The 13277-nt window shown below is 38.5% G+C and overlaps 1 protein-coding gene across 6 annotated transcripts in view; it reads left to right on the top strand.

Moving 5' to 3' along the window:
- Positions 1 to 13277, top strand: part of FMNL2 (formin like 2) — a 349026-nt gene that overhangs the window by 271529 nt on the left and 64220 nt on the right. For all 6 annotated transcript variants that reach the window (XM_003406014.3, XM_010586319.3, XM_010586318.3 and 3 more), the window contains exons 7-9: positions 6790 to 6898; positions 9271 to 9347; positions 11213 to 11306. In XM_003406014.3, coding sequence (XP_003406062.1) covers positions 6790 to 6898; positions 9271 to 9347; positions 11213 to 11306 — 280 coding nt within the window. The remainder of the gene's footprint in view (positions 1 to 6789; positions 6899 to 9270; positions 9348 to 11212; positions 11307 to 13277) is intronic.

Raw genomic sequence — 13277 nt, 5'->3', positions numbered from 1 at the left:
CAGACCAGGGCTGAGTCTTCACCATTGCTGCTGTTAGCTGCCGTCGAGTGTATTCTGACTAGTAACAACCTCATGTGTGGAGGGTAGAATTGCTCCATAGGATTTTCAGGGCTGTGACCTTTTGGAAGCAGATCTCCTGGCCTGTCTTCTGAGGCACCTGTGGATGGGTTTGAGCCATCAACTTTTTGGCTAGTGGTAGAGTACATAACTGTTTGCACCACCCGGGGATTCTTGAGTCATCAACCAGACTCGACTTTAAGGCAGGACATTATTAGAGGGAATTCAAGAGCAGGATTGAGGGAGAAAATTACGTATGTTTAAGTTTGGATGCATTTTAGATTAGCCACATGAATTGCTTTGTATTGGATCCAAAGGAGCTAGAGATGAAAATGTGAAATTAAGTTCAGAGGAATGATAAAGTCATCAAAGTATAAGCCATAGTAAAAGGCACAAGATTGTTTGAGATGGTCAAGAGAAGAGTAACTAGAAAGAGGAAGGTGCCAAGGATAGAATGTTGGAGGGCACCTCCATTGAAGGAACAGGCAGAAAAAGCCTGCTAAGATATTTTGGAAGAGTGGTTCTCAACCCTGGCCCAACTTGGAATTCAAAATGAGATTTTTTTCTAGGCCTGGCCATTAGATTTCTTTTTTCTTTCTCTTTTCCCATCTTCCCAGATTAAGCTGTGATGTACAATGAGATTTGAGAACTACTGGTGAAGAGAAAGAGGACCCAGGAGAGTGCATTGTCACAGAAGCCAATTTAAAATCTTGGTTATGGGAACATGCGCCGTTAGCTGTTGACAGAATCTGGGATCATTCAAGACATACTAGATGGGAGAGGGCTAAAGCTCATCTGCCTCAATTATCCATGGGAGACCACAGAGAAACTAGTGCTGCCACTCACTGGGGCCTTTTTAATATACCGCAGTGAATGAGAGGGACAATCTCCAATTTGGCTCTGTTCAAATAGTCTCTTTTATATGAAGTGTCATAATAGCTTCAGGAAGAAAATATTACAGTAATCGTTCTCACTTTATATAATTCTGTACCAGAACACACACTAAGGGTATTAGTTCAACACAGCATACCTCCTACTCAGTCATTGACTTAATCCCTATAAAGCTCAGTTCTTTGTGGGAAATTTATTCAAATAGCTAAGCTAGGATGATCAGTGCTTGTGAAGATGAGGGCAGTTTAGCCTAAGGGAATGTGGCGTAGAACTGGGTGCAGGTTGCTTTATCTAACCCTTCAACGATAATATATTGAATTTTATTTACCTGTGTTAACCTCATTATACAACACCACCTTGTATATATAGTATCTGGCTGCTAGGACTAGTTTCATTCGAGCTGTTGGAATTTTCAATTGGTGAGAGATGATTGCTGTGATTCTCCATCTGTACCTAAGTGTATCGATGTGATTCATACATTTGGTAGAATTTTGTGGCACTAAACTATTTCCCTCGCTCTGTTTCTTAGAAGTGTGTGGAAGCTGCTAAGCACTGTATTCAGCCTGATTGAAGGTTTGCAACTCCAAGGAATACAGTGTTCAAAGCTGAGTTTTTCTAATGATACTTGGTTCTTTTGTCACTTGTGTGGTGGTGTGATTCAGTCTCACCACAGAAACCCACAAGTTTGCTTTATCAAGATAAGGCCAGCTCTCTACCTAAAATGAGCCCTTCTAGGAAGTAAAGGTGGAAAGAGTGTTTTGATGTTATCTAGTTAGCCTTTTTTTTTTTTTTAGTTAGCCTTTTGTCTTAAGGCAAATCTAAATCGTCTAAAAGAGTTTTTCTATGTAACTTCTTGTTTTCCTTATTGAGTGAGTAACACACATCCATTGTAGAAAATTTAGAAATGTAGACAAAAATAAAGATAGGAAGTGTCTTATAATCCCACTGTTCAAAGACCCATGAGACAGGTGTAGTTTACATCTGCATTGGTAATATTTTGTGTTTAATCATGTTTTGTCATATCACCATCCTGACACTTGTACTACCACTGTTTTCATTTCTTTTACATTTAACTCTCAAGTTAGAAAAAAAAAATTAGAGTCCTGTTTAAAAACAACTTTCATGTGCCTAAAGACAATTATCAGGAGTAGGTCTATATTAACCTAGTTTTTAGGTCCGTATTAACCTAGTCAGATGTGGCTTGATTAAGAAAAGGTTGATTATATAGGGATTGTAAGTATGATAATTTACAAAAAGCTTTCTCCTTTATGCAGGTGTGACTACCCTTGCTGCACTGTATTATGCTCTGTGTATGTGTGTCTAATGTTCGGTATTGAATTCATTTCATGTATCGTGACATATAACCCTTTACTAAGTGCATAGTAGGGCTGGGGTTGGAGTGTGGACAGAGCATGCTTTAATACTGCAGCCATCTGTGTAATTTTCATTGGCTTCCTAAGTCCCAGTGGCAGAAGCAACATCTTTATCTTTCATTTTCCCTTAGCATCTAACAGTAGGTACTTAGTAAAATCAACTTTGAAGCTTCAACAAAAGATTCGGTTTGGTGTCCTGCAGCTGGCTGGAGAGCGTAGGAGAGCACCAGAGGCCTGCTCTTCTAGACTGGATTCAGTACATTGTTCATTTAGTCCTAATTCTGTTGGAGGAATTTAGGGTCAACTTGGGAAGCGTTTATTAGATAATGTTAACATCGTGCATTGGAGCTTAATTTAAAACCTGTCCAAAAAATATTTATTCAGACAATAATTAAAGCAAATAATCCAAGTACCTAATTATAAAGATTTTAAAGTTGGATAAAATATACGCTGAGGAATAACCAAAACTATATGTAAACACATCTAATATGATACATGACAATAATGAAAACTAAACCAAACCCAGTCCTGTCGAGTTGATTTCGACTCATAGCGACCCTATAGGACAGAGTAGAACTGCCCAGATTTGAACTACCACCCTCTTGGTTAGCAGCCGTAGCACTTAACCAGTACGCCACCAGGGTTTCCATGCTGAGGAATAAAAAAAAAAAATTTTTTTTAAATGTAAATACAAATTGCACAGTCCCTAAAATCTAGCCTTATAGCCTTATAGATTATAAAAATAGGTGATCCTAAATTGAGTCTTTTGAAAATATTTTGTATTTTGAGAGGAAGAGGATTATGACAAATTCTTTGAGAATGAGAATTCCAAAATACAGAGCAAAACTTCCTATTAAAAAAAAATCCTTACTTTCCTGATAAGTGATACAAGATAAAGATTTAAAAAGAAAACTGCGTTTTGTTAACATTTAGTAGACTGACAAGGGAACAGTTCATCTCTTGGTCCAAAAGGAAGCTTATCAGCTTAAGGCAAGAGAGCTAGGGTCTGAAGTTCAGGATGATTATTTAGACCATTATATTCTGAAAGGAGACCTGGGGTGATGCTAATGGTTTACATGCCTGGCTGGTTTGGGTTTGCTAAATGAAAGGTAGGAGGTTTGAGTCCACCCAGAGGCACCTGGGGAGAAAGGGCTGTTGAACTACTTCTGCAAAATCAGCCATTGAGAATCCTTTGGAGCGCAGTTCTACCCTGACATGTGTAGGTGGGGGTGCCGTGAGTTGGGACTGACAACTGCTGTTCTGAAAGAGATGCACAGATGCTGCTGTTACCGGTAAACTGCACCTTAGTCCTTCACAGTGAACTGATTGTTGAGGGTCGGAAATGATACCTGTATAGAACCAAAGCAGAATACTCTGTCAGGATGACAGGGTACAAACACTTGACAGGGAACAAACCGGTACAGATGGCCGTAGGCGGTAGCTTTTCACATGATAACCTGACAGATGGTTGATAAATCGAGTTGAGAAGCAATTTGTAGAACGTGACTTCCTGAATCCCAGTGAGGAGACTTGGTGTCTAGTCTGGTCTCATTTCATCTTTGCTTCTTACTTACTTTGTGGATGTAACTTTTTTGGGCTTCAGTTTTTCCATCTATATAAAGGAAGGATTGGAGTAAATGATCTTAGATCTCCTTCAGCTGTCAGTGCTATGATTTTAAACATCCAAGGCCAGATGTTGCCTTTAATCCCCACTCTATTTTTGTATAAACCAAAAATTTGGGGGAAAAAAAATTAGGGCAAACACCATACACTTCAGAAAAATTTAGGTCTTTTTGAATGGAGCCCTGGTGGCATAGTGGTTAAGAGTTTGGCTGCTAACCAAAAGGTCGGCCGTTTGAATCCACCAGCTGCTCCTTGGAAACTCTATGGGGTGGCTGTACTCTGTCCTATAGCATTGCTATGAATCAGAATTGACGCAACAACAATGGGTTTGATTTTTTTTTTTTTGGTGATACAGTGCCATTAATAAATAAAACTATATTTGACTTCTTATTTATATACTATATATTTTTAAAACAACTTAAATATTAATAAGTATGAATGTGGCATTTCATATTAAATCTGTTTTAAATGTTGATCCAGATAATATATTTGGGATTAACCATCTACTCTATATAACAAGGAAACCCTGGTGGCGTAGTGGTTAAGTGCTACGGCTGCTAACCAAAAGGCCAGCAGTTCGAATCCACCAGGCGCTAGTTGGAAACTCTACAGGGCAGTTCTACTCTGTCCTATAGGGTCGCTTTGAGTTGGAATTGACTCGACGGCAGTGGGTTTTTTATATATAACAAATAGAAGCCTTTTTGTGTTAATATTTAGTAAGTAGAGTATTATTCTAAGTAATTGATTTTTGCTGGTTTCTGCATTATAAAATATAATGACAAAGATGTCTTGGGTTCTTAGAGACTTGTTACGATATAGCTCAAATTGAATTAATAAATAAAAAGGAAGGAACTACTATATTATTTAGCAGTTCTTAGGAGCACCATTAAATGGCATAAATTTGGTATACCTGCTGAGATAATTAGAATTTATTTGGAAATGATGCAGAAATACAGGACTGTGTAGAATGACCTTCCCTATCTTCCCTTAAGAGTAGTTTGCTTTACTCAGTATATCTTCTGGAATCATTGCTGCACATTAAGATAATTTAGCAAAGAACAGTTGTTTCCATTGGAACCACCTTTTCTTTTCTTCTTTTAACTTAATCGTAGATGGTTTTGTTTTAAGCTAGTAGCCATTGTTTTCCGTTGAAAATGAGAACTGTCTCCCTAATAAATGATCGTGTACCTAACAAGTGATTCCACTAAAGAAATACAAAACTGGGGTTTAACAAAGTTAAGATTAGTAGAGGAAGGGAAAGAACTTCAAATGTAGACTGAGAAGATGACAGATGCTTGGGTCAGACTGTCCATGTGGTCATTGGTTGAAGGTGTACCAATCTCTGTGAGACATCCAAGAAGTGTGTTACCAATTGTGGCCAGCCTGTGGTTATGGCAAAGTGACACATTTTAAAGTTCTATTTTAGATGTTGCAATTGGGCTTCGTAACACCCAGATCTGATTTTGTCTCCCACATCTCAACGTCTTTATTTTTGCATTCAGAAGTGAATTAGGCCAACTTCCACTGCTGAAACTTTATTTCCATGTGTGAATAAAATAGAAGCCCTTGAATAAAGCCTCCTTTAAAGTTTTTTTTTTAAAAATCCTCCTTTTTATAACTAGCATGAGAAAACAAAATTCTATATACTCAGGTTTACCGAGGCAAGTGACTTAATTGAAGTGCTTTTCAGAAACTTATTGGGTTTAATAGTCGGCTTATGTGAAAGAAGAATCTTTCTTCCCTGTTTGATAGTTTTTGAACAGAAAATGAAATTAAAAAGAGCTGCCCAGCTGAATAATTTTAAACAAACCCGTCAGTTCCATTTTCAACTTCTGGCCTGTGCCTCTGGGACCTTTGAAAGTATGTTAATATTCATCATACCTCCTTTAAGCTTTTCAGTTGATTCAGTTCGAGAAGAAGGAAGGGCTGTAGCTTATTTTGTGGAGCATTTTTGTCATCGACTACATGAAAGTAGTTGACAACTTTGAAAATTTGCTTTTATTTCAGGCTTTGAGTTGCAGGGGAGACTTGCCTGTGTTTCCGCTCATCTTCAGGCTTTCAGTGTTGTCGTCTTTTCTACTTGTATCATGTTACATTGTCGTTTTTTTTTTTTTTGCTACTTGAAAGCTGTGATAAATCTCCATAAAGGAGAACTTAACAACAGAAGGCTTAGCAATGTACCCTCTATACAACGAATCCTAACACGGAAACCTCTTCTTCACCCTTTAAACTATGGACGTATTTCCATCTAAGTTCCAGCTGCCATTCGGGTTTTTGGTGAAGGATCAGGTTATGGAGGCATTTGCACATCATGAAGGCCTCAGGGTCTGATACCGAATGTGCTAACGTATGACCATGCCTAGCCTTCAAGTCCGAAACAGGGACTCCAGAGAGCAGTAATGGGAAGGTGCAGTTAGAGTCCAGTCAGGTGGTCAGAGTTTCACAAAAAAGCTAAGTTTCAGCCCTCACGTATTGTTGTAGACTAAATCTGCATGCATCTTGGCCTCGATCACCTCTGCAAATCTAGCTTGGCCTACTGATGAGGACCCTGGTTTTGTTGATAATCTCACATATGGTCTGGTTTGCTGTATTCTGTGAGTGAGGTTGAGTTTCCTTGTCCATGAGTCCCTGGCCTGAGGAGGTGATGAGCAGCATACAGAATCATGTAGACCTAGCAGTCTACGGAGGTGGCTTTGTGGTGGTGGGTTTGTTGGTGGTGGCTTTGAACTGCAATTCTCATTTTATTGCAGGTAAAGGTAGAGGAAAATGTTTGTTTTCGGAGTACATGTGCCAATGGTAAGAAAGTAATCTAGAGTTTTATGAAGATATCCCTTTTTATTTGTAGATATAATACTTTGCCAAGCAGAAGAACCTTGAAAAACTCAAGACTAGTGAGTAAAAAAGATGATGTCCACGTGTGTATCATGTGTTTACGTGCCATCATGAATTATCAGGTATGTTCATTGTTCTGGTCCTTTAAAAAAATCTGAATTAGTCATAATCAGATCTTGTTTACTCTGGTTTTTTTGTACTATTTCCATTTGAATACCAAGATTTAATGGGACTCATTTATTAAAGGACGTTTTGGTTTATTCAAATGCTCAAGATTCAATTCATTGCCCTCAGGTTAGCACTTATGTTTTATGGTGTGTTTGCAGGAAAGACATTTCCCACCTGCAGTGATAAATTTATTTGCCTAGATTACTTTGTTAATGTTTGTGGCATTAGAGACAAAGTAAGCCTCTGGTTGTGGGCAGTAAGGGGGCAACTTCAGATGAGTAGGAACGAGTAGACTAATAATGGATAACTCATTTGGTTCTATGGCGAACAGGCGAGAAGTAATATGTTAGACTGAGTGGTTCCTGAACTTACAGAATCACCTGGAGAGTTCTTGTCAAAAGTAGTTTCCCAGCCCTCCTTTAAGATTTGTGGTGCAGGTAGACCACACCCTGAAAAATACCGGGTGAGACTCTGGAGCATGTAGGCTGGGTTAATCCTGACAGCACAGTAAGAGAGATGGCCCAGAGTATCTAGGATGAACTGACAGGGCAAAAAAGTATAGTTAGGTAAGCAAATCAGATGTCAGGTTTGGAAAACACAATTCAGTTGTAAAAATAGGATTTGGTTTCCAATGATTGGGATGTGACAGGTGGGTCCAGGTAGCGACCCAGGTAGAAGTTCATTATTTGAGTTCAGACCCAGTTTAAAGGTGCTGAATTGAATTTAGGAAGGGAAACATATATTTGTTCTTTCTTTCAACCAGCGAATACATTTTAAACAACTACTGTGTGCCAGACCCTGTTCTATGCACAGGGATTACAGCATTAAAGAAATAAATGCTCTGGAGAACTTACTTTCTAGTGAGGGAGGACAGATGATAAATTGGTAAGATATATAGGTCCCAGATGATGATGGTGAAAGCTAACACTTTTATGGTGCTTTCTACAGATCTAGCGCTTTTAAACCTATTAACTTGCTTAAACCTCCTAACAGCCCTATGAGATAGGTAATATATTACTTTCCCATTTTACTGATGAGGAAACTGAAACACAGAGAAGTTAGTGTATAGCCACTAAGTAGTAGGGTCAAGATTTGAACCCAGGAAGACTGGCTTCAGAGAACGATTACTAAGTACTGTAGAAAAAATGTCAAGAAATAGGAATAATTTGCTGGAAATGTGTGTGTAGCTTTAAATAAGACAGCCAGCAAAGTGTCACTGAGAATAGACATTTAGTAACAACCTAATTGGAGTCTTCAGTTAACATGCTCAGCAGCTAACCGAAAGGTTGGAGGTTTGAGTCCATGCAGAGGTTCCTTGGAAGAAAGACCTGGAGATCTACTTCCGAAGTATCAGAGATTGAAAACCCTGTGGAGCACAGTTGTACTCTGACATACTTGGGATTGCTGTAAGTCAGAGTTGACTTGCTGACAACTGGAACGTAGAATGAGTTGTTTCAGATAAGAGAATTTGCATCATGTTTTTATGCTAATGTTAATGAATCAGAGAGGAAAAAAAATGATGGAGGTTGGGGAGAATTGCTAGAGCTTATAATGAACGTTCTAGAGTAGGTGAGAGGGAGTGGGATCAGGTACTCAAAAGGAGGTGTTGGATTGGAGCACGGAGCAGTTCATCTTAGGAAGAGGTGAAGAGGTAAGCCATAAATCTATGTAAGTGGGTTGATGTGGTGAGAGATTTTGAGAGTTTTTTTTTTTCCGATTGCTTTCGTTTTCCAAGTTTAAGAGGAAATAAGGTCAGGAGCTGGGAAAGAAGGAATAATTACTCAGCCCAGCAGAATCAAGAATGATTCTTGGACCTGTTATTGAGCTTCCTTGTTTGTATAGAAGGATGAGGTAGCATGCCTCAGAGCAAGACGTGTTTTCCTAGGCTCTTGGTCCTGTTAGCCGCTGTCCAGAGAAGAGACCAGAGGCACAGCTCATCAAGTCTGCTGCATAGTGGAGTCACTCTGGAAGCTTTAAAAAAAAGATTAAGTTGACCGGAACCGGGTCCTGGAGACTCAGTGTTTTGTTTTGTTTACTAGAGGGCTAGAGCTTCTGGGATGTCTTCACCATTTCAGTAAAGGGAAACAACATGCAGTTCGTCCATTAAAGAATGGAGATGTGGTTTGCATAATATGCTGGATAATAGCATCATTCCTGAATTTTTTGATGATGAATTATGTTCAGATACTGATGTAGTAGAGACATAAATGTACTTATTATGGTATAAATTACATTAGATAGAAAGTTCAGGTTTTATTTTTTAAATTAACATTGGCAGTCTCGTAACTTGATTCTAATGCCTTGTCTCATTCTACGTTAATTTCAGTATGGTTTCAACATGGTCATGTCTCATCCACACGCTGTCAACGAGATTGCACTGAGCTTGAACAACAAGAATCCCAGGTAAGGGGGCTTTATAATGTATACATCTAAATCACACTAGGGAAGACACAGAGCTAGTTAACGCTTAAAGAGCCCTGGTGGTACAGTGGTTAAGCGCTCAGCTGCTAACCAAAAGGTTGACAGTTTGAATCTGCCAGCTGCTCTGCAGGAGAAAGATGAGGCAGTCTGCTTCCATAAAGATTTACAGCTTTGGAAACTCTATGGGGCAGTTCTACTCTGTCCGTAGAGTTGCTATGAGTCGAAATTGATTTGACAGCAATGGGTTTTAGATAACAATCAAGTTAGAGTTTCGACACGTCCAGATGTGACTCTCTAAAATAAGATTGGCTTTAGACTCCTTAGCTGTGTAGAATTTTCCTTTCAGCCAGTTGACATTCTTACATGTGGCAGAGTCGAGGAACTGGTGACAGTACTGGCCTTTCACTGTTATCTTCAAGTTCTCATCCCTTTCAAGACCTCGTTCTTAACAACCTTGCTGCTAGATTTGATGGAGAGGATGAAGTTGCCAGGATGCAAGAGGGCCATAAGAGTCTTGATAAAGACAGCTACGCCAGTTAATTGCTGAAAGCTAACTAAAACCCCCATCTTTCAAACACACTTCATTTACTATCTTTACCTGTGTATACGTGTAGATTTTATTACCAAACAAAAGTAAACAACCACAAGAACAGAAATACTGTGCGTTCAGGTTGCCTTATAGTTACCTTCTTACACAGGTGAGCACCATATATTATTCACTTCACAGATTACCTCCAGAAGCATGTCTTCATCAGTGATTTCAGTTACTCATGTGTTTTCCATTCTGGCGAGGCATCCTGCATTTGAAATGTCTACGTAATTCACTTTCATCAGATACCTCTGTAGAGATCGAATAGCTGAAAACTGTTACTTCACCTAAACATCTGAGTGTTAATCAGGACTTTCTGATTTGGAATGCATTACAAAATCATGAAATCCCATCTAATTGTCGAATGTTATTTCAAACTTTACCTGATTTAAGCTTTGCAACTTTGTGAGTGCCTCCTTGGTTTACTGAAATCCCAAGTAGTCATGCTTGTATGTTCCTCCTTCTGCTATTCATTTTTCTGAAAAGTTTTAGTTGGCATGTGCACTGCCCAGAAGGTCTTTGTTTAGAGATTGTCAGTTCCTTTCTTACAGAAGAAAGATGAAATACTAAAGTGGTCTTACGATGAAGAAACCATGCTATACTTGAACTATATTTGGAAACTTAGAATGTATATTTAGATTCCCCTTTGAAAAATATTTAGGTGTTTTCTGAGTCAGGGAAAAAATTCTTATAGGAGTGCAGCTGTAATCTGGCTCTTTCCAGGTCTCCTGCCTAAAAGGAGCACGTCATGGAAACTTGCATTGTCTTGGGAGATTTTTATGGAGCCATCTGTACATGAGCAGATTTGAAATGTAGGACATTAATTTTAGTTGATTTTTAAGTTTTTAGGCAGCTGTTATGCCTCTGGCTCTAAAACTTTGAGAAACTATTTATTCAGTGGTTTGTTTCCCTGCATATTCCCAAGGTTTCTGTTGTCTTTAACTCATCGATAATTTTTTTCAACCATATGGTACTGAGTTACCTGATGATAGGGAAAAGAGGCTATTCTTCCCAGAATTAGTTTTCATTAGTGAGTAATTTGTAATTTTGTGACTGGAAAACATACCTTTCAAATTTGCTGCCTTAGACAAATCACATATTGAGAAGTTCATAAAGGTTTGAAGATGTACTTTAATATAACTATACCTTAGCTAGTAAAGGTTGAAAAACATACCCAGCAAAATATTTTATGATCAGCTGATGCATCCCAGTGTCACTTGCATTGATTCGTGTTTTTCTTTTTTTCTTGTTTTGACAGAACAAAAGCCCTTGTCTTAGAGCTGTTGGCTGCTGTTTGTCTGGTCAGAGGCGGGCATGAGATAATTTTATCAGCATTTGATAACTTTAAGGAGGTAAAATATAGTTTTTAAAAGAATACTCACACAAATATCCTATATTTGGACACCTTTGAATAGGATGAGTTACCTTTCCATTTATTCTAGGTCCTAAAGGGTAAAATAGTTAATTTTCTGAGTCACTGCTGAGGGGAAAGTAATGAATTTGGTCTGAATATCTTAAATGTATAGATGAAGTGTTCTTTGGTGTCTCGTTTATAGGATAAGTTAAAAAAAATTTGCATTACTCATTTTCCTTCAGAGAATTGGAAGAGTCAGTTTGAAAACAGCTTTTGTTAAATATGTGTGGTTTTCATTAGATTGGATACTCAATCTACCATGTAAATTTTTATAAACTCTTTCATCATTGTTACTTTCCTCAAGTCATGTTTATTATCATTGTCTTGCTGGATGCTGTGAAAAGCCTATCAAATAAAAATGCAGACACTGATTTTCGGAGTGTGTAACCTTAACCAGGTGATTCAGTCACAGGTGAACAATAAAACAATGGACATGCTGGATGAGAATGGAGACTAAGTAACTACAAAAGGAGAAACGGTTACATGTGTATAATATAACGCCAAGGATTCCCCCCAAAGTATCAAGATATCATGACTGAAGCGAGAGCTGATTTCCTTGGCCATGAAAAGTCCCTGTTAGCAACCCTAATATATGTGCCTAATGTTATAGGTGGGCAGTTACAAAGGTAGTCCTTGGAGAACATGGAAGACATTTTGAAGCCCCAGGTTACAGAAGAACCCTGCAGCCAGGTTGTAATGTATCCTGGTAATTCCATGTGAGTCCATATACCTTTGGGTTGAGATCCAGACTGGATGAAAACCTAGATCTCAGACTTGCAAACCGTCATCTTTTCCAGGATCCCCTGGAGCAGCGTATGTTGAGGACCAACTGTATGCCAGGGGCTGTGTTAGGTCCATCCAGCAAATTATTTGGTTCTGTGATAACATCTGTGAGACAAGTAGTCATCTCTCCATTTTATAGAAGAATAAATTCAAATGTCGTTGTTTGCCTGTGGTCACATAGCTAGGTAGGTGGCAGAACCAGGATCATAATTTGTTGCTTCACATCCTAAATGCTCCTTTCATGAACCTGTGGTGACATTTGGGCCCAATTGTGTATGACTCTTCTAAAGGAAGTACTGAATTAGAAAAGGACCTCTGCGCCTCCCTTTAATTGGACTCACTACCCCAGCTTCCATATGTACTAGAGAGTGACCTGGTAATTGTGTTCATGGACTGGGGAGCATCAAAGATGTGAACAGGAAGAATAGCTCTCCTAATCCTTTATTTGTATTGTCTTCCCCATTCCATCACTATTCAGCCCCAGTGATAATGAAAACATACCTAAGTTCTAAGAAAATGATGAAGAATAATAGTGTATCTTTCAATTCGTATTTTGACTTCCCAAACAGAGACTTTAGAGACAAGAATGCTTGTTTGAATGTTCTTGCGTAGCATATATAAGGTACGCGTTTTACAAATAAGGAGAGGTATGCTTGGGTGGATGGGTATAATCTGAAAGAGAAACAGCGTGTGTAGCTAATTGAACGCTGACATCTTTGCAAACTTTATGTGTGAAGTTAGTCTGGAAATACCACATGCCAAATCCTTTCTACCCTAGAAGCACTTAATCTGCAGTTATCAGTGATCATTGTTATAGTATGGTTTATTGGGGTATACATTATGTCCTAGTAATATAACTGTATAAAAACAAAAACAACAAAAAAAAACTGTATAGTCAGTATTAATTACAGCCAGCAATTTGAGAGGAATGTTAATTTTGCTTTTTCTTAAGAGGATAGAGTGCCTTTCTTAGGCATAGTAGACACACGAGCACTTGAAGAACTGAGCTTTAACTGTCTGGTGTCTGACTCAAATATGGCTTAGCCATTTAGGGATGAGCGTGTGCTTAGTTGAGAACACAGTAATCCTACTAAATCTAATAGCTGTCTAGTAGTAATGAGAACTA

This window comes from Loxodonta africana, chromosome 6, assembly GCF_030014295.1.
Source record: "Loxodonta africana isolate mLoxAfr1 chromosome 6, mLoxAfr1.hap2, whole genome shotgun sequence".
In the NCBI taxonomy this organism is placed as follows: Eukaryota; Metazoa; Chordata; class Mammalia; order Proboscidea; family Elephantidae; genus Loxodonta; species Loxodonta africana.
This window is presented reverse-complemented; position numbering and strand designations above follow the sequence as displayed.